The 21580-nt window shown below is 48.4% G+C and overlaps 2 protein-coding genes across 4 annotated transcripts in view; both read right to left on the bottom strand.

Moving 5' to 3' along the window:
• Positions 1–11906, bottom strand: part of LOC127380226 (sodium- and chloride-dependent GABA transporter 1-like) — a 28540-nt gene extending 16634 nt beyond the window's left edge. The window contains exons 1-6 of the mRNA XM_051608919.1: positions 11669–11906; positions 5289–5420; positions 5028–5128; positions 2430–2539; positions 1902–2034; positions 557–691 (exon numbers count right to left, since the gene is read on the bottom strand). Coding sequence (XP_051464879.1) covers positions 557–691; positions 1902–2034; positions 2430–2539; positions 5028–5128; positions 5289–5420; positions 11669–11906 — 849 coding nt within the window. The remainder of the gene's footprint in view (positions 1–556; positions 692–1901; positions 2035–2429; positions 2540–5027; positions 5129–5288; positions 5421–11668) is intronic.
• Positions 11907–11912: 6 nt separating this feature from the next.
• LOC127380225 (sodium- and chloride-dependent betaine transporter-like) overlaps positions 11913–21580 on the bottom strand; it is a 65611-nt gene continuing 55943 nt past the window's right edge. For all 3 annotated transcript variants that reach the window (XM_051608914.1, XM_051608912.1, XM_051608915.1), the window contains exon 17: positions 11913–12012. In XM_051608914.1, coding sequence (XP_051464874.1) covers positions 11913–12012 — 100 coding nt within the window. The remainder of the gene's footprint in view (positions 12013–21580) is intronic.

The raw sequence follows: 21580 nt of genomic DNA, 5'->3' as shown, positions 1-21580 counted from the left end.
AGTGTGGCTCCCCTCAGAGACCTGCATCCCACACTCATCCTCTCCATTTGTCTTCCACTACCATGTCTTTGATTTACCATCACGGAGGTTCTTGTGCAAACAATTGCAGAGGACATCTTGCAAAGCTGGTCCTAGTGCCTTAAGGGTTTTAACCCTAGAAGACACATGTGAAGGGGCAGACCATTCATTTCTTAATTGCATAGTATTTAAAAATCTCTCCTGATCTTGAGAGCCCTGTCTCCAGCATTAGATCCAACGCAGCTGGCAGTGCAGTGCAGTTACAGTGAGCTTCCTGAGAGAGGGACCATTTGGACCTCTCAGGAAATGACAGGTGTCCAGGATGTCGCCACTCACACATGAGCAACGACCTCTGGAGCCACAGGAAAATCACCGCTGCAAAAGGCAGAGGCTGTGTCACCTGAAAGACTTGGCCATCATGACTTGAAAGTCATCATTTCAGCACTTCCAAAACTTGCTGCCATGTGTACTGTTGCACTTCTAAGAATGACTAATGCAGACACAAGCAGGAGGTAAGAGCTTTCCTCAGGCTACAAACCTCAGAGTCAGAGAGCTTTCTGAAGTCAGGTGTGAGGTAGAAGAGGATCCCCTCCTTGGCTCCCGGCAATGTGACTCCCCGGAAGAAGAGGATGAAGAGCATGAAGTAGGGGTAGGTGGCTGAGAAATACACCACCTGCAAAAGACACCATGGGAGAGAAGCCTTCAGCCCACCAGTGCCCAGGAGCTTTCCTGCCCGTGGTGGCACTGCATCCAGTGTGTGTACCCTGTGAGGGAGGAAGGGACTCCGCACACACCAGTGCTTTCAGCCACATTTCCCTGCATTTTCTGTCTCACATGCCTGTGTTAGCAATGTTTCTGGCTGTTTGAGGTTTCTCTCTGCCAATGACAAGCAAGGATGCACTAATCACAAGAGTAGCATGCTGAAGACTGGGGGAATTGCCCAGAGACAAGGGAATTGCATGAGGACAAATTTAGTCCACAGAAGTAATCCCTTTAAGTCATCACATCCTCATTTTACAGAGCTAAAACTGTTGTTTCTCTAGACCAATTCATCAAGCAACATGAGTCTTCTTGACTCCACTGCTTGCTTCTCAGCAGCTTTGGGGACTGGCAGGCTCATCCCACCCCTCACCACAGGGCCCATACTAACAATCAAGGGGGCTTTGCTGGGGCTGCATAGCTAAAACCTCTGAGACCCAGCAGGAAAGTTAACAGCTTAGGTGACCTACACCTAAAGTGCTTCTTTCTGATCTCTCCGCCAGATTATTCCTTTTATAATATTGTCCTGCTACATCATGCTGAGCTCTAAATAACACGTCTCAGTATCTCAGCATCACAGTTTCACTAAACTAAGCAATTACCTTTCTGCTGTGCTAGCCTGAAATGCTACACAGTGAATAACAACGTGCCTCTGATCTGGAGGTCTCCCACCAATCTCTAAAGAGCAAGAAGAAAATTTTCAAAAAGGTGGTGAGGTTTTTTTCCCCCAGCAGCATTTTAGGACACCATGGTTTTCAAAAGGGGGAGCTCAGAAGAGGCTTTGCTCTCTCAAATGGTGGTCCTGAGGCAGGAAATGTAAGTAACTGCCAAAAATCACTTCCCAAGTCCTTCAGAGAGACTGAGGGTTTCAAGGCCATGACTTTACAGGGAAGAGTTATTCTTGGTGCTTAGAATGAAAATTACCAGAAACACGGTAGCAATTTTTACAGCTGTGAAAGGTAAATGTCAGAAATTTTATAGCTTCTACTGCAATTCCGCCTGGAAGCATCATGACCTCAGTTATAGACACTCGAACAAAATTGAGTCCGGAGGACATTCCCACAGCTGAATCCCCAGCGTGACAAGGAGAGGCGGCACTGAAACACCCTGCCCTCGCGTCGTACCTTGCCCGTCCACTCCACGCCCTTCCAGATGGAGAAGTAGACCAGCAGCCAGGCCAGGGCCAGCGTGCCAGCCAGGGGCCAGCGAACGCTGCCGGGCTCCCCCAGGCCCTCGGTCATCTGGTGCATGTTCCTCCTAGAGGTGGGAGAGTTTGCATTAAGGAGTAATCCAGCCCTTAGGGGCAGAGTGACTGGAGACCCCGGAGGCAGCTGGAGGATGAAGGGCCATGTGTAGACAAGCATGAGAAACTGCAAAACCCTAAAAGGACCTGAGGGTCATTGTGATGGGATTAAGGAAGGGGAAGAGAGGCAGAGAGCTGCTACCCCCTCTATCCCCTCTACCCATCTGACCTGCAGTTGCACAGCACACCTCATGCCCACGTCCACCCCAGCTGCAGACTGGCTCTGACCCCCTTCCTGCCAAGGCTCTCCAAGGAAAGGTGCCAGCAGGCACGGCCATAGCCCCAGTGAGCAGGTGCAATGGCCACGGTGTAGGGGAAGAAACCTGGTGTAGGCAGGCTGTGGACGTACTCCCAGAACTCGGTAACGGCGCTGGTGAGGTTGGTGGTGTCGCTCAGGGAGTAGTTGGAGAAGCAGCGGTCAGTGTTCCAGGCATTCCCACAGCTCTGCCACGGCAGGTCCTGTGCGAGCACAAGGAAAGCAGGGTTATCATGAATGTAACCTCTACAAAAGGCAGCAGTGAGAAGTGAAATTTGTCTCCTTTTAAACTGAAACCCCATTTTTTTTTTGCAAAGAAGATAGGTGGGTTCTTCTGGCTGGGCAGGAACCTTGCAGCCAAAAGCATTACACGGTTTTCCAACATAATGATAAATTGCGACACGGATTTTCCAGGAAACAATATCACAATGTGATTAGGGCAGTGCTGTAGCTCTAATAAAATGTTAGCAATTCCCCAGATTGAAAGCCATTTCCAATTAACTGTTGGTAATTAATAGCTACTAATTAAAATAACTACTAGGGGATACTCTATTTATAATCATTACAGCTTTCGGCTAGCATCTCTCAACAAGTGATTGGAATTTACTGCACAAAGAATAAACACTGATTTGTTCCTTATCTCTCATTTATACCAAGCTTCAATGCTTAAAAAGCAGCGTGGAATCAAGAATGAGGGCTAACGTTTGTTTACACAAATAAACTACTTTAACATAAGCCCAGGAGTAAATTTAAAGTGGAGCAGCTATTTCATGCTGTCCCCTGCTCTGATTATAAGTAGGACAAAGGGATTCCTGGGAGATGTTTACACTGTAGGTAGCAGTGTGACTGCTACAGATTTAAAACAACCAGCCCTGGCACTGCAAGAGATGAAAGTGCAGCACCAGGGGCTGTGGCAGCACGTGGGGCAAGTTGCCCTTGCCATGTAGTGCCACGGCCACAGCAGCCCAATGAGAGCAGCTCAGGTACATCTTCCTGCAGAGCAACCTCATTTCCCAAGGGCAGAGCACGTAGATAAATGCAGAACAGCTATTCTGGGTGATTCCCCTCTGCTGATAAGACCTCAGGCTCTGGCGCAACAAAGCTTCAGGAAAATGTCGTTTCCTTTCCTATTCACCGATGAACACAGACCCCCTTTAGAAATATGATCTAAGTGCTTGGTGGCATCAATGCCTTTAATTTCTGCCTTCACCCACCATCTAAATCGGTTCACTCCAGCAGGTGATCCCCCCTAACATACAGGCAGAGGACACCCCAGTGGCTACCCAAACTGTTCGCAGCCACCTAGTGTTTTCATTGTGGACTTGCTCATTGCACTGAAGCAAACGCAATGGCTCAAACAGCTTCCCACAGCAGCCCTCCAACCAAGCGGTTTGCACATCAGAAACATTATGTAGCTTTTACAAGGAGGGGCAGGCAGGGGGATGGTTTGTAGCGGCTCCATTTCCTCCGGGTTTCAGAGGACAGAAATTGCAGAAGGCAAGTCAGGTTCTTGTCTAGGATCAAAATACTCCTAGTCAAATTTAGGAGGAACAGGGGTCAGACATGAGCCTAGCTTTTTTATTTGTACCTCGGTTCCTTTGAGGAATCTGGAAGTATCTCTGGTAAAAGAAAAGGCTTTGACTCAAACTGTGTAGATACAAGCACTGTCACCTGTCAGGTCTGTGACACCTGGATATACCAAACCCTCATCTGAAGAGATATCCTGCCCAGGGTCTAACTGGTTTGGGTTCCCTTGGGGTAGACTTCTGTTCATTTGGGAACCCCTGAGCATGCAACTAATCATCCATGACACAATTTGTTCCAGACCCTGGAGCCTAGAGTGGATATTGGCAGTAGAAGCACAGCTGAAAATGTAAAACAGGATATTTTTGAAAAATTCTTGATAGATACTTTCACTTTTTGATCAATCAAAAAGTGAAATTGGATGTACAATGTTCATAACAGTATTTCAGGGTTATACCTAAATGAAAAAATACCCCTTTGAACCATGGAGTGGATGTCTTTAAGGCTGCAGGTTGCTGAGACAGTTAAGTTGAGGGGAATCTTTCCAGCTTCTGGGATGAAATAAATTTTTCAGCTATCAAGAATTTAATGTGAGGTGTGATTCTAACCTCATACAGTAGAAGACCCTGCTATGGGAGAGGAAGCTGCTATAAACCACAATGCCAAAGTACATGCAAAGAGAGTCAAAAGCATACATTTAAATGCTTTATGACTAATTTTCCCAGCAGAAAAAATCCCCAGGATTTCATTTATCAAGACAAGCATAAATGAGGACTAATTAAGGTCAGGACTAAGTCCTGGGTAATAAGAACATGTGACAAAAACAGTTGTGGAAATGTGAGGCTTTTAGATTCACACAGCTCTAGAAATAGGACAGACACAGGGCGGGTTTTTAAAGACTAATGTGAGTGGGGAACAGTTCCCAGAGAGGGGATGGGACCAGCACCTCCAGAGGACTACCCTCTCCAGAGGACAAGCATCAGTACCCACCAGCACTGCCTTCAGGAGTAGTGGAACCTCTTTGGGAAGGGTCCAGCAGGGTGCTGACAAAGGCTGCTTGCATGAACTTGTAAGCATTTTTTGTGGCATAAACACCACCTTCGCACAAAGCAGGGAGTAAGGACCCAGAACACAGCCAACACCATGCTACACACGTCTCCGACTCACCGTGGTGAAAGAGTTGAAGAGATAGTAGAGGGCCCAGGCAATGATGACAATGTAGTAGACGTTCAGCCAGAAAGACAGAACCACAGCTGCCAGCCCTACTCCTGTGAAGGAAGGCAGAAAGCATCATCAACCCAGGTGTCTGGTGCCCAACTGTGCCCATGGACATAACAACAAGTTTGGTGACAGAGCCAGAAGAAGTGAACCAATTCAAAGGGTTTTTGTCTGTTGTGAAGTGCCACTGCCTGCACAAACTGACAGTACCTTTAAACATGGGTGCTAATTTCCATACTCCCAGTCCGCCGACAGAGGTATACTGGCCCAGAGCAGTTTCCAGCAAGAAGAGAGGAATTCCAGCAAACACCAGGGTCAGGAAATAGGGGATGAGGAAGGCCCCTGAAAGAAAGAGCAATGTTATCAGATGACTCCCTCTTTTACTAACAGGTAGATGTCTCTAGCCATAGTTTCTTGCTCTGCAGCACCGACATGATGAGGAGCAGACTTGCTTGGAGGCAACAGTTTGCAGCTGAATTTGGTGTGTTTAGTAGGTCTCCCATAGAGATCACCACTGCCTTCCCCTTATCTGTTCTGATAACTACGGATATATAAGTATCATATATGCATATATACTGGCATCACTAGCTATGTGATGCCAGTCTCAATTGTTAGATATTTAGGCAATGCTAAGCCCAACATGACAATGAACCCAAAAACCTGGACACTGACACTGGTAATTTGTACTTGTTATTTCCCGTCTTACCTGCCCCAGCTTGCCCTTCTTCACCTTGAAGGAAAAAGACACAGGAATTGACCACTTCTTTTCTCTTGATAACTATTTCAGTCTTTCAAGAAAACTGTGGCTATGTCTGCATTTGCTCTTGTAACAGCCCTATACATCTCCCTAGCCTTGTTCTAGGTTTTACACAAATTCTTCGTGAAAACATTATTCCTCTCTATGCACCCTGTGGAAATCATCTCATAACTAGAACGGAAGTAGTGCAGCCATTTGTTAGAGATAAATTTACACCCCAGATTTGAAGGCTGTATGTTCAGGTCATCCTGACTTCTAAGACTTGGGACACAGCTCATTTTCCAGCTTCCTCGTGCATGTGCTGGAGCATGTCATCATCCCTGAAGAGGACAAACTCCTGCAGAAGGTGATGACCGGGAAGAGAGAAAGGACAACTCATTTTGCTCAAAAGCAGCTGGCCGTGTGTCAGGGTTTTGCTGGGACATAATCATTTTTCTGTCCAGAGAAACTGTAGTTTTGAGAGGCTGCAGAGTCCAATTCTCTGAGAACAAAAGAGGTAAGATGCACTGCTTTTTTTTAATAGCCAGCTCCAGTATGGGGGTTTCTGTAGTGACCACGATTGAGGGTAGTTTTGAACCACGCAGGCACAGAGGTCTAGGAGGGGTGAAGCCCAGGGCAGCTGCTCCACACCAGCCAACCAAAGTATTCCGTAGCATAAATATCACCCTCACTATATACTGGGAAGTCTGGGGGAAGGTTTTACTTCTACCATGGCTGCCTTCCCAAGAGGGTCCCATCTGTCTGAGCCTGCTCCTTTGCTTGCTGTGACTGTCACATTCTCACTGGAGCCATTGTGCTGGCAGTGTTGGGCATTCAGCCTGCACTGCTGGAAGTGCACAGTTTGCTACTACTACATAGAGCTAAGTATAACTTTGCATCTTACATTAGTATTAGGGTTAATATTAGTTTATTGTTGTTATTATTTTCTATTAAATCTGTTTTCATTTCAGCCTGACCCCGCAGGGGGGTCAGGTGATAGAACAATTACGACACTGTGTCTGGGATGGCACTGGCTTCTGCACTAGCTGGAGGGCTGAGCTGTCAGAGTCGTCTTCACCAGATATTAGTGGGAAAGCAAACACGGAGCCAGTGAGCAAAGCCACTCTGGAGATGCACAGCCCAGTTTGCACCTGGCAGAGCCTGGCAGAGCCAGGCTCCAGCAGCTGCTCTCCGAGGGCAGGGAAGGGGTGAGGCACAGCCAGAGATGCCAGCTCAGGGGGCACCCAGCTGCAGATGCCTGCTTGCCAACCAGAGAGCTGAACCCAGCTGGGAGAGGCAGGAGCCAGCACCGAGTGGGAGTCCATGGGAAGCAGTGTGCAAGAGGAGCTGGCAGTGGGTGTCAGGGAGACAACACGCTCCGAGCCAGCAGCTTGATGACCATGAGACTGAATTGCAAGCTGGCATGGAAGCAGAAGCTCTCAGCTCCACCAGCAGCCTGCTGTGGAGCAGTGAACTGCTTTGAGCATGGCTGTGGGAGGAGCACTGCCTGCTCAGCATCTTCTCCTGCACAATCCATAGCTGCCACAGCCTGCAAGGCTGGGAGAGGTCTCGCTCGCCAGCAGCCCTGCAGGAAACTAGAGCCCTCTCTGAGGGCACGGATGCTGCCTCACTACCCTTGTGCCTCATTGTAAAGTTTGGAGACTGAGCTCATCAGCAGTCCCAGTGCCTGCCTGGCTTTTGTGCAAGCAGCTAACAAAATTTGGCCACAGTCCTGAAGATCCTGCATTTTTCATCTGCTGCAGGCCAGGAAAGTTTGTAGAGGAAAAGTTTTATCAGATTGTTGAGGAAAAAACAGATGAACATTTGGACTCAGGTAATTTATCCTTGACAGAAAACTTCTAGAATAAGGGCAAAACCTACAAACCAGACTGCAGTCTTGAAGTGAGGGCTGTTGGCAATGACACTGCCACTCTGCGGCATCAGGTCCCTGAGCAGGCATGGATAACGTTCCCGGGTGCGGTACAACCAGAGGTGAAACCAGTTTGGAAAGTTGTACTTAAGATTTGCATGCCTGTGCCTGAATCCTTGGCCCAGAGAGAGAGGGGTAGTCTTTAATCTCTGCTCCTGGATGGCTTGCTGAAAAGTCTGGTCCTGATTGTCTATGCAAATGATTGTGTATGGCCCTGGGAGAGTTCAAACCTGCCTCCAAAGTCCAGGGGTCAAAGGAGTGAGGGCACAGGTCCTGCCCTGCCTGCTCAGGGCACCCGCCCTTGGAGGCAGGGAAGGACTGATCACACAGCACCTGGCACTCACTGTGTAGCCCCAAATCTGCCTGCAGTCTCCAGCTCCTAACACCGTACAGCAAGGAATAATAATTACTCCTTAAAACAGTGAACACTGCCCACGAATCAAAAGTTGAGCATCACAAGCTGTTACGTGCTGTTGCTTGGAGTCTCAACTTGTAAATGAGAAATGCATGATGCTTATTTAAAGAAATGTTCTCAAGTTATTCAAGCTCAGGATCTCACAATTTTTTAGCACCTCCTGAGCCACATTTAGAGTCAGTTTAGAGTCCAGCAAAACCCTGCTGACATCAGAAGGACTGCATGAGGTTAGGAATCAGTGCAGAGGCTGGAGCATTAGTCATAGCTGGGCACATCCAGTTGCGTGCGGAGCCAGCAGGGAGCCCAGGCATCACTTTGGGTAAAGCCCGCTCCCCGCAGCGGGTGGGCCCTGAGCTGGGCTGCTCTGCCCTGGGTGTGTATCCCCTGATGACGTGCCCGATCACAATGCCGAGCAAACCAGCCGTGAGCTGATCCGATGTGACAGCGGTAAGCGAGACGACAATCTTTCCATTCAGTTCAATTTGCCTGTGCGTAATGGAAGCAGCCCGCGCGGCCGCGCTCTCAGCAGAGCACATGCAGGACGCTAAAATTAGAGCCCCGTCCACAGCCCGCTCCGCTCCGCAGGCCCCTCCGTCGGGGCAGGGCCAAGGCAGAGCCCACCCGATGGCAAATCAGATGCGGTGTCACCCTTCCTCACCGCCCCGCACCGGCTCCCGGGGATGCTCTCCTGCGTCAGCGCTCCCGGCCTGTCTCCCGCGCCAGCAGCCTCCGCTGGCTGCCCGTGACTGCCGGCTGCGGGGACAGCCGTGCCCGCCAGCGCCCAGACCAGGCAGGGCAAGAGGCACGAGTGACACCAGCCGCCACGAAGGGCCAAGGCAAGGCAGGGCATCTGAGGGGATGCAGGAACCAGTGCCTGTGTTTCATCTGTCCAGCGTTCGTGCTTGCAGCCAGCTGGTCTGTAATAGCGTTCCACACCTCCACAGCACCCTCCGTCCTAGGATCTCAGCTGACCTCGTTCTGATTGATTTTAGCTTCAAAAACACCCTTCGTCTAATTATAGATATTGCCATCCTCACTCTTACATGTGAGGAGACAGAGCTACAGCAGCACGGATCCGGCGCGTTTCAGATGGCGCAGGAACCACAACGCAGAGAGACTGTGCTAAAAACCAGTGCTGGGACTTAGCCATGGGGCTAATGTTGTGGGAGAAGGGCTAGTGCAGTCAGGTGCCAGAGTGTGTCTAGATAGAAGTGGCAGACCTGCATGGTGGCTCCAGTGGTAGTGGCACAGGCTCTCTTAGGTAGACCTGGCTGATTCCCAGAAACCTCACCCAGCTCAGCCCCACGCTCACTCTTCTACACATACCAACATACTGAGTTAGAAAACTTTGCAAAATGGATAACTGTCTGGTCACCCACTGGCACTTGCCCCATGTGAGGGCTTCACAGAAAGGGCCAAGATGCCTCTAAATGCCATGGAGCTACATGGACAGACAGCTAGACCTGCCAGGGTGAGAGGAGAAGAGGCATGGGTAGCAGAAGAGGATGAGCGCTATGAGAAGTCGTGCAAAGACAAAGCAAGTTTTGAAAAGGGAGTTCAAGGCAAAAAGAAAAAGGAAGTGGAGAAGAAGCTAAGAAGAGACCCTCAGAGCAGCATAAATGGACGTGGCACTGGGGACAGGGACTCTGGACAGTGAAGAGCTAAGAGGGAAGCAAAGAGCAATATGGAAAGACTCACAGGTTATACTAAAACTGTATATACAATCTTAAAGATGAGGTGAAAGGGTTTGGACTGTGTGGGAAGTCTGAGAAATGGTTCAAGGAGGCGAGCAGCACATCAGGGGGGAGGGAAGTTGATTTTAGTGACAGACACAAAGAGTGGGAGAGCTGTTCATGGACGGGGGAGAAGAAAGAGCCTCTGCTCTACTGATGCCAAAGCACCCCATACTCCCTCCTATGGTTTGAGGAGGCAGGAACTAATTTTGTGGCATTGATGAGATAATCTCTGATGGCCAAGCCCAAGAGAGACAGAAGGCATTACTTAGGACCCCAAGGAGGTCCAGTGTACAGAACAGAGAAAGGTCAGATGACCTCAGTATTCACTCCCATTTTCTGCCATACCCCATAAAATGCCAGGAAGGTGGTAAAGTTGTCCCCAGCTCCCTTCTCTCTTCTGGCAGACATCTAGAAAGGAAGCTCCTGGCTCTCTGTCTTCAGCTCATGCTCTGCAGGATCTGACTTCATCTGTTGCTGAGAAGAGTCTCTGCCCTTCTTTCCATGTCAGCTCTGCCAACAAGGGACCTTCAGACTCTTTTATCAGCTACCATTAACACTGGGTGGTTTGGGACTTTATTAGTATTATTATTATTACTAATACTATTATTACTATTAACTTTCCTACTTGTTATTATCCCTTCCCTATTCCATTAAACCTGTTCCAGTTCCTGTTTCCAACCTTGGAAGTCTCTCTTTCTTATTCCACTTTATCCTTCCTTGGGAGGAGGGTGAAGAAGGAATAACCGAGCACAATTTGGTTCTCTGTGTTTTGGTTCACCCTGACCACTAACCAGAGACACTCCCCTCCACAAAATGAACTCCCTCCAAAGACTGAAGAAAAAACACCATTGTAGAGGGGAGCTGAGACCCAAGAGTGCGTTTTCTGACTTGACCCAAGACATGCAGAAAGTCTGTAGCTGGGCAGAGAGCTGATCTCCTAGATCTCTTGATTTCTAGCCCAGCACTGTTCCCCCATCTGCCTGCCTTTCTCTAGCCTTGAAATAGTTTGGCAAAGTCTCAGCTGAGGACTGGTAAGGAAAGGATGTAGTGGGACAATAATAAAAATAATTTTAAAAGCTGGTGTTAGCTGTCAACAGAGGAGGGCATTGCTACCAGCTGCATCACAGTTACTCTAAGTCCTTCGCCTTCTTCTCTCTTGGCCTTGGTTTTCCAAACACTAGGATGGAGACAATAACTGTGACCCTTCTCACAGCAGTGTAGTAAGTCAAAGCTCATTTCCTTCCATAGAAGATGACACTCATGCCTGCTTGTGTACATGTACATACATATGCATGCTTAAGTGTGTGTGTTCGTGACCCTGCTATGGTTCATGCAAAATTTCTAATCAGAACTTCTCAGATACGTGAACCAAACTCAGATACAAAACTGAGAACGCACTAGAACCCACCATTAGCAGATATAAATTTATTTCCCTGGGAATGCCCCTGCATCCAGTGGGTGCCTATGTGCATAACCCTCCTTGTAAATAAATGAGGTCCCAGACACTCTTTGCCATAGCCCTGCAAATTTGCAGAAGCTTCGCAAAACTCAGAGTTCTTGTTATATGTGTTTGGGCTGCTTCTTCCCAACCTGCCTTGCTAGTAAAGCCCACAGACCACAGTTACTAGTCTCCTGACAGCTTAATAGCTAACACCACGAGGAAGAGCTCTCAGCCAGGGGATCAGCCACTTGCCCAGACCCACACCAAACCCAAACCTGTTAAGGGGACAAGGCTTCTCAGAGATAAGAGCAGGTGCTGGGTTTTTCTCTCACCTCCTCCATTCTTGCCACAGAGATATGGGAAGCGCCAGACGTTGCCCAGCCCGATAGCGTAGCCCACGCAGGACAGCAGGAAGTCAAATCTCCCCTTCCAGGAGCCTCTGTCTGGGATATCCTTCTTCTTTTTGGTGCTCAAAGCCTCAGGCTTGATGGGCTCTGGCTCCTCCAGGGCGGCCTGCTTCACCTCGGAGGGGGAGCTCAGCTCCACAGAGGTGTTGTCCATCTTGCCCATCGTGTCTCAGATGTATGGCCACTCTTGCTCAGGAACTGGAGAAGCAGGAAGGGCAGCCTCCACCCTGGCTGAGAACAGATGAAATGGGAAGTGCTGGGCACAACTCCTGATGAGAAAGTAGAGAAAGAAGGTATCCTTTGTTAGTGTGGTGGGCGTAGGAGAGGGTCTTGCTGTGTCTGAGGTGGACTCACTGGATAGATTGGTACACTATCCATGCCTCTCTGCTCTCCTCAGAGAGAAAAAAAGAGGATAATTTTGCCTTGCTCCACAGTCACCCTTGTGAGGAGCCATGGTCACACAGACTGCTAACAAGAGGCTCAGACCTGGTTGTTACCCAGCACACAGCAAACCCCTCAACTCTCATCTCATCTCCTCTTCCACCAACCACCTGCTCTGCAAGAAGAGCTCCAGGACCAGTAGGCATGCAAGGAAGTCACAGCTGGTGGGTGACCCACCACCACAGAGCAATCCAAGTAGAGAAATATATCTAGCATGTCTGAGCAATGGTGGACAAGACATGAAGGTGCCACATTCCCAGGTCTGGGGCCCAAAACTGAGTGGACCAGTCATGGAGCCATCTGAGAGATCATGTGCCCCAGCCAGCCATGCATGGCAGTGACAGTGTAGCTTTGCAACAGTACCTCCACTAGGCAATCCCATGCCCTAATCCCATGCCATGGCAGTGACATGGCTGTGACCACAGCAGTGCACCTGCATTACCTGGCAAGGAAATCTCTGATCTGCTCAGCACCTCCTTGTACATCATGTTGCATGTGATATTGTAATCACCAAGTGTAATCAGATGATGCTTGCTTGTGACTATAGCCAGCCTGTGAATCATTGAAATCTCACTAACTCAGGACTTCAAAGTTCAGAGGATAATTGGATGAGTCTGGCTAAAAATTCTTTGAATATTTCCATTGATTTTAGGCCCTAAGAAGCATATAACCAGCACACCAGTGTTACACCAGTATCTAAAGCAGTATTGCACTTAGGTCTTGAAAACTAAGAGCAGTTCTCCTCTCCCCTTTCAGAAGCTGTTGCAGAGTTAGAAAAAGGCATGAGGAAGAACCAAAAGGATGCTAAAAAGTGGGAACATCTTACATGTGACAAAAAGCTAAACAAACTAGGATCTGTCATTCTGTGGAAGCAGGGACTGACAGGGGCCTGTAAACTTATCAGTGTCATAGCATATGAGCATTCACGATTTCTGACATAAGAACTACAGGGGATTAAATCAAGACAGCAGGTGGCAGGTTCAAGAGGAGCAAACGGTGATACTCCACAAAATGCACAGCTATGGAACGAGAGTCCCCACCCCAGAACGTGCTGAACACTAAGAGTTTACATGACTTCAAAAAGGAAATTAAGAGGAAAAATAACGGAAGGAAAATCCACCAGGAGCTACCACTGTGGTTCAAGAAATCTCTTTAGCTGCAAGTTTTTGGAGGTTGAGGCTATCTTCCAAGGAAGTATCACTCCCTACTTTCTCTGATTTTATCCTCTCCCCTCAGCATCTGCCCTCGGCTAGTGCAGAAAACAGGGTCTGGGGCTGGCATGGCATTGGCTCTCACCCAGTTCTCAGCCCATTTTACACAGAGCCGAATTTAAGCCTCCACAAGGAGCCATAAGGGTGACCAGTGCTACAGTCTCCCAGAAGCCTGTTGACTAAAACATTCCCAGATGCACACATAAAAAATAAATACATGAATGAATGAATGAATGAATGATAAAAAAGAATGGTTATATCAGGAAACAAAGCAGTGCTATGAAGAGGTGGCATGCTCTATCAGTTAAAGCTGGCCTTGCTTAAGCTGCTTATTCTTGGTAGTCTTGTCTCCAAAGCAAACAGTACCCATTTTCCCCATGGGATGATTGGAGGACTCTTTAACTAGCATTCTAAAGCATCCTGAACAGAGGTGGTCTCCCAACCTCCTGCTTACTACAATTGACAACCCAAGATTACAGCAGATAATTTCCTTCCCCCACAAAATTTGTTACTAAGGTTAGTAAAACTGTGTCAGCTGTGAAGGGAACGGCTGAACCAGAAAATAACTGTAATTCATTCGGGTACATCAGTGGAGAAGCCAGAAACCTCCTCGCTGTGGCATGAAGGCTGTTACCAAAACAATTTGAGCTATGGAGCCAGCCATGAGTCTCCCAACTCCTCTCACCCACAGATGTTTGCAGATCAGCCCAGAAGTATGTGCCAGTACAAAAAAGCCTTCTGGAGAGAAGAGACCATTTCATATAGCCCATGAGGCAGACACCAAAAGAAAGCATTGCAGGACATCTGAAGCAAAGCTTTTGGTTAATGGCTCCTCTTTGTGTCCTTACACCCTGTGGTAGTTGCTACCACACCAGCTCCTGGCTGCTCAGCAAAAAATTATACAGAACGTGTAGGAGGAAAGTAAAATAAAGACAATTTCTAAATGAAAGTAGAAGAAATAGCACCAAAACCCATGGGAAGAATTCAGGGTTGGGTTAAGCCATGATAGTTAGCTATGCCTGGAGAAATAATCCATTAGGCTCAGCATAAACCTTTTTGACTCATTTTTTCTTTTTTTCTGAGACAAAAACCAGTAGGTAAGCTGCTATCTTGAAAAAGTTTATATATCCTGCTATCCTTGTGCTCTTTCCTCTGTTCTTGCTGCCTCAGTTCTGGAGCAATACTGCAGCTAGATGATCACACCTCATCTTTTGTATACTTGTGGTAGGATGATAGAGGAGCAGCAGGTCATCCTGGACCTGACCTGAGAAGTGAGATCCTTCATCTCCAGCTCAGTAAGAATAAGCTGGATTTCTCGAGCTTTCTTCACAGTCAAGAAATAGAAAAACAGTCAAGAGGACCTACTGAAGCTTCATTCCACCTGCTGTCTTGTCTCCTATAGGGATGGATGATCAGGAGAGAAAGGCTCATACATGTCCTGCAGCCTGGCCTTGCCATGTCCTTCTCCAGACACGCAGCCATGACCAGGAAAAATACAAACATTGGTTGCTCCAGGCTAAGTGTTTGACTCCTATGTTTAGACATCTGCTCACACGCTAGACAAGTGGTCCTACTGGGACAAAATGCACCAGCCCCTCCACTTATCGACATGGGTCTCCTCCAGCATGAGCACAGGGCTCTGGCTGTGCTGACAGCCTAAAGAGAGCAGAGTAGGTTCAGAAGCTCCCTGTCATGTCACATTATTCGTTCTGAAAAGCACACAGTGCTTTGGGCACAGCAAAACGCCTGAAGGACTCAAAATGATAATCAATAAGAGCAGAGCTACAAGCTGGAGGTGGGCTCCATTTCACAAGGACCTGAAAACAAGGTCAAAGAGTTTAAACATGACACAGTAGAGGGCTTCTCATTTGGCTTCTTCTAAATACATCCTATTCTGAAGCCAAGACTTTCAAAACAATCACCAAAAGCTAGGGTCATACATCCCAGAATGTAAACTAGTGACCCAAATTTCAGTGAGTTGTCCAGAAGGTCTGGTCCTCTGCTGCTCAAGTCAATAAAAGAAATTGTGAGGACCCCAGCAGGTACAGAGCCAGACTGAAACACATCCTGTAAAATAGCCTTTTCCCTCCTTTTTTTTTTTGAGGAATTTCACTTCAAATAAGAAAACAGCCCTGAAATAGTATTAGCTCTTTGAAACTTGAAAGTTTGCCACCTGAAACTGCTAACAGCAGTGGCCTTTCTGCTTTGCCCTGCTTCAGTGTGGAATATTAACAGTCTCCTCGAATTTGGCAGAAACAAAAAATTTCAAGGGCATAAAATTGCCTGAAATGAAACAGTGAAAGTACCTGTGGAAACGCATGTAACAAATACTTTCACACCTCCCCACCTCTTATTTGTTAGAGCTTTAACAGCCACACAAATCACTTCTGACCCATGCAGGTAGAGCCACAATTAGTGTAATTACATGTCACAAGCTGTTGTTCAGTCAATTAGACTTTTCCTTCCATCCACACCATTTTAATGACAGCCAAGCAGCCCCAAGGCTCTTGCATCTTGTTCAGAGCCGTGACCGGCTGATCAGGGCACAGCAGATTCTTGGCTGGTTTTTTGCTCACTGCAGCAAGAGCATATGCTGGAGCTTCCCTCATCAGTGAAAGCCTGAGGAAAAGCCTGTAGTGGGAGCCTGAGGTTGCTGGTGGGGTGCTGGCCCCACATGAAACCTCCTTAGGGCTGGAACATCACTGTCCTGCCCGGCTGGGTCAGGCAGACAGAGGGGCTTTTGTTTCGCAGCCCTCTCCACCTGCTGCTTAAGAAGCAGCCACCACAGCCACCCAACCTTTCATCTCCCTTTCCCTGAAGAGAGGTGATTGCTTGGTTAAAGGAGGAATCAGTGCTCACAGAGGACAAGAGAAGAAAAGAGATCAGCTGTCCTGGGTGATGGAGGTGCTAGGTGGCCTCCACCCCCCTTACTAACCTCCCTGCATGAGATTTGGGTTGTTGATGTCTGGGTTTGACCTGTGGCTGTTGCCCAACCTCCCTCCTTTGTCATCAGCTCCAGACAACACGTGTCACTCCCGATAAAGTGGCAGATGATGTTGGCACAACACCACAACCCTATCCACATGAGCAGAGGGGCAAGGTGAGCATGGGCCATGGCTTGTAAACCATTAAATGAACAGAACATCTCAATGAGGCTGGGACACACATCACAGCCCCTGGCCACGGTCCTAGAAGGGCTGTGGCAATCCCTCACAGCCCTGAAAAGAAGAGGTTAAAAACTGCTGAGATGCTGGCACTGGCTGCAGCCTACCCCATGGTCACTTTCCCAAGCAGCACCTTGATTTTTGCATTACTCAAACAGGAGGACTCATATCAGCTATTACAACACCTTCCCTGGCCCAGCTGCCCACTTGAATCTCCTCTGGCTCCTCATCCCACAGGGAAAAGTGGGGTCAGATCCTGCTCCTGGCTGCAGAGCATTACTCACCCACTGCTGCAGCACTCACCTCGGTGGCTGGTGCCACCTCTGGGCAAAGCAGGGCTTTTGTCCCTTTTTTCAATGACACAAATGTTACAGCTTCTGAGATGTTTTAGCCCTTTGGTTTAAGGCTCATCCTAGTGCCTGAGAAGCTTCCCCAGGAAGTAGGGAGCTGTCAGGGCTCTTCCTTGGCTCCTGCAGTCTGCCCAGACCCAGTCTGTGTGACCACAGCAAGGCTTCAAGCAGCTCCCGGAGCTCCTACCTGCTTCAGGGTTGGGAAAGACAGAGAAGTGGCTTAAAGGCATTCCTCACTCCATCCTCGCCAGTGAAACTAACACATCAAAAAGATTAAAGGCCTATTTCTGCCCATTAAAATGTGCTGATTAAATTAAGAAGCATTTTCCTTCTCTTATATGGTGCCAGCTGTCACGCTGAGATACCACTTTCACAATTATGGTAGTTTATACAGTTTTGCTATGTCATTCTTTTGCCCTGCCTGAAGCAATGCTGACATTTTTAGCCCAGACCCATCTATTTGTTCATAATGCTGGTTACTTTTTCAGCTCACTGGTGAGTTTCACCCATACTAGAAAAAAGAGCACAGCCCTCAAAGACATCCAGATCCTTGAAAAGTAGGTAATGGAGAGAAGGAAGAGACTCTGCTTAGTTTTTCTCCTAATGAAGGGCTGTGAGGTGATCCTGAGAGTATCCCAGCCAGCCAGCTTGCACAGGAATGAAGAGAGAGGCACGTCCTGGGAGAGCAACCTGGAGACATGAGAGGCAGACAGGACCACTGAGGATGGGGTGGTATGGGAGGACTAGAGAGACAGTAAACATTGCCATAAAGGACCTGTCATGAGAGGAGGGGGGACAAAGGACATTATGAAGAGAAAAGCAGGTATCATTAGCTCTGCTGAGAAAAAAAAAAAAAAACAACAACAACCCAACTCACTATTCCTCTAGGACAGAAGCTGCTGTTTTGCATATATTTCGCCATTTTTTTTGTACATACAAACCAGAGCACAAGTCTTATGAGGATCAGCTGAGGGAACTGGGATTGTTTAAGCTGGAGAAAAGGAGGGGAGACCTTGTAACTCTCTACAACTACCTGAAAGGAGGTTCTAGCAAGGTGGGGGTTGGTCTCTTCTCCCACGTAACAAGAGATAAAACAAGAGGAAATGCCCTCAGTTCATGATAGAGGAAGTTTAGATTGGATATGAGGAAAAAATTATTCACCAAAAGGGTTGTCAGGTCCAGGGAAGTGGTAGAGTCATCATCCCTGGAGGTATTTAAAAGACATGTAGATGTGGTCCTTAGAGACATGGTTTAGTGGTAGACTTGGCAGCATGCTATATTAATGGTTGAACTTGATGATCTTAAAGGTCTTTTCCAACCAAAACAATTCTGTGATTGTAATGACATTCATTGGCATCCTCTGTCTGCCTGGTTTCTTGCTAAGGGGCAATCCCTCTCCAGGGAGGCTAATGGAATAAACTTCCAGTGACTTCAGCAATAACATTGCCAGAACAGAAGTACCTAAAAATGACTACAGAAGGCATTTCCCACTGAAATTTCACACTCATCTTCATTCTGTCCCTCAGAGTGGCTGCAGTGTCACAGCTCAGCTGATGGCATGTCAGTTACTGCTCCCACCAGGCACTACCTTACAAAAACTGCTCCTCTGAGCTAAGTTTTAGCTCAAACCCTGAGCTGCAGCAACATCCTCAGTAGGACCGTGGCCTTCACAGGGGCAAATCTCCCCATCTCACCCAGGGTCAAAAGTACTGTGCAAAAGTCATGGTTGTGCTATGCATGAGGGAGGTAAATAATAACTTCATACACATAGAGCTGAATTTGATGCACCTCCAGAGACACTGCAAACAATGTCAGTGGTTATTTGCTGTATTTGGCTCGATATGTTTTGGGTTGGATTTTTTTTAGTTTAGCTTTGAGGTTTTTTTGTTGTTGAATTTTTTTCATGAAGTCACTGAACAGAGCAAATTGGGCAAAATTTGTCTCGCAATGGAAAATTACAACCTTTGCCTGAGAAAGTCACCTTGGGCTTTGTTGCCACCATTTAATAAGGCAAACATGAATACAGAAAAACAAGGACAAGGCACGAGCAAAAACAAGCATGAAAATATTTCAGAGACTGCCCTGAAGTGTCCAGAATGGCAGGGGAGCGACCTCTCCTCACCTTGCGTGCCAGAGGAGCAAAGGACTGGCCACTGCATGTCCCCTGTGGCAGGGAAACTTACAGCTGGGGACATGACCCATCCTGAGGGCATGGATGAGTCCAGCCTGCTCCATTCCAGCCAGCACCTGCTACTATTGGAGTAAGACAAGCTGGTAAAAACCCTGCACTGCTTTAAAAATCTCTGCCACTATATTCAGCTGAAAGCAGAGAGACAATAGATAAGAAAAAGGACACAAGCAACAGACCTTCTCCCTGCTCCTTCTGGGCAGGGTCATGGCAGCTACCAAGCACCACATCAAGCCACCAAGAGCTCATCCAAAATGTGCCACCTATGAAACTGCCTGGCACCACTCCGGGACACATATTTAGCTCTGAGAAAGACCAGAACCTCACCATGCAGAGGACAACATAGTTTTCCCGCTGCAGCACAGCCAAGCCAGAGAGCAAATCTGTGTCCCACTTTCAGATGCCAAACTCTTTGTTCTTCTTCTCCGTGAAAACAGAGACATAATCATGCCCCAGAGCCTAGAGACTGCTGTGAGGCTCCACTTGTTCATACATTTTTTGGGGTGGAAAATGGGGAATGGCAGGTCCAGCTCCATCCACAGGAATCATGCACAAACATAGTCAGCCAGCAGCTCCTTGGCTGAGTTTTTCCTTGAAATATCCCAGAAAACGTGCTCATTACCCAGTAAGGGCATCATCCCTTGCCAGCTAGGATCAGCCTGCAATTAGCTGGGCATTATTATTTCTACTGCTTTAACACTGAGAGCTTCCCTTTCCTCTCCATGCTTCTGCTAAGGTCTAAACAGCAGTGCAGAATGAGCAGCAGCTCTTCCTCCAGGGCTTGTGATATCAGGAGATAAGGCAGGTGAAGGAAAGGAAACCAGAGCCAGTGCTCATAAAGCCAGCTTGTACCAGGGTGCAGAGCCTGACCCTCTGGGCCCAGACACAGCCTTTACTGCATGAGTATCTCCACAGGACCCAGACACAGCTTTCATTTGCTGTATCCCTAGCAAATGGGACCCAGCATCACGCAGAGGTCCACCCCCAGTATAAGGACATTTCGTCGTTTGTTCCTTGGGCCCACTAAGTTTCTCCAGAAGAAAACACATTTGCAGCTGCATGTCTTCAGCATGATTTTTGTTCACAGCAAAGTGACCAGTGAACTGGTGAGCCCTTGGTAGCCAGGCTGTGGCTGTCTCTTCCTCCAAGCAGTACTCATGGGAACTGGGGAGCGGGGAGAAGGTAGGAGGTGAGGGAGAGGTCTGATGAGTTTTGCCAGTTCTCCAGTGCCATGGAGACAGAGGAGGGATGGGGAGAACTTCACCTACAGACCAAGGCATCTCCTTCAGAGTCAGAGTCTTTCAGAGATAAAGAAGAAGGAAGGGGACAGACACAACCCCCTGAAACACCCCAGCAGCTTTACAGGCAGGAAAGCTCAGCTCCACTGTCAGAGACTGCCAGGTTTGCAGGACCTCAGCAAAGGGGTGCCAAGAGACAGAAAAGCTGTGTACTGGGTTGATCCTTGGGACTGCAGCATACAGGCCAGGAAGGGCTGTCCCAGCCCCAGGCAGAGCCAGTTGTGCCAATTCCTCCTCTGTGGCTATCACCTATCCTGCCCCCACAGTCCTCCTCACTGCAGACCCTTGCCCAGGGAAACCTGCCCAGGGTTTCACCTAAGTGCTGTTATAGCATCTTTACTAATCCATCATTTAAGTTCATTACATCTTCCCCTTCAGCCCAAAGACACCATGAGAAGCTTCCCACTTTTCAGACCCTCAGTACCATTTCTGGGTGCTGCTCTGGGGCCACCGTTGTCCCCCTTACCCTGCCTGGCAGTGCCAGTTTACCAGATGAGAGTGGGGGGCTCATGCCCTCCTCCTCCACTGCAGCAGAAACACCCTTCCCAGCTTGGGCTTTTGCTGGAGGTGAGGAGGTCTTGAAGTGGAGGCTGATGCTGCAGCTACCCATTAACACCAAGAGGAATCCTGGTGGCCCTATAAGCTGGGGACAGCTGAGAAGGGCACTGTCTTACCAGCAACTGGCATATTTTTTGACCAAAGGGACATGCAGTGGCACTGGCAACGGGCAGAAAAAATTTAGGCATAGTAGTGCTGCAACTGAGGCTAAAGCATAGACAACTGCTGCTCCTGCTTTGGGCAGCATACCCACTACACACTGCCCCAGCTGAGCACCAGGCAGGCAGGTCTGCCCCCATTTGCTCACCTCCCCAGCACCTTCTGGGAGGAAGAAACCATCCTTCATCCTGCCTTGTCCTCGGGGAGCTGAGCCCCTCAGCCCCGCATCCAACTCAGTGTGGATGGAGAAGAGCTCAGCACCTGCAGCAACCCTTCCCCAGGGATGCTCATGCAGGCAGCCAGCTCTTCCCCACCACAGCTGCAGTGCTCCCTTCTCTGACCCCAGTTCTCCCATCCCCAAAACCAGATAGATGCTGCTGTCACAGTGGAAGCACCTACCTCACGGTGCTGGCTGGCTGCAGGTCCTGGGGGTGTGCAGAGCTGCTCATGGAGATGCCAGCCCAGGGA

The sequence above is a fragment of the Apus apus genome, chromosome 1 (genome assembly GCF_020740795.1).
Source record: "Apus apus isolate bApuApu2 chromosome 1, bApuApu2.pri.cur, whole genome shotgun sequence".
Taxonomy (NCBI): Eukaryota; Metazoa; Chordata; class Aves; order Apodiformes; family Apodidae; genus Apus; species Apus apus.
Note: the sequence above shows the minus strand (reverse complement) of the source record. Positions and strands in the feature narration are given on the sequence as shown.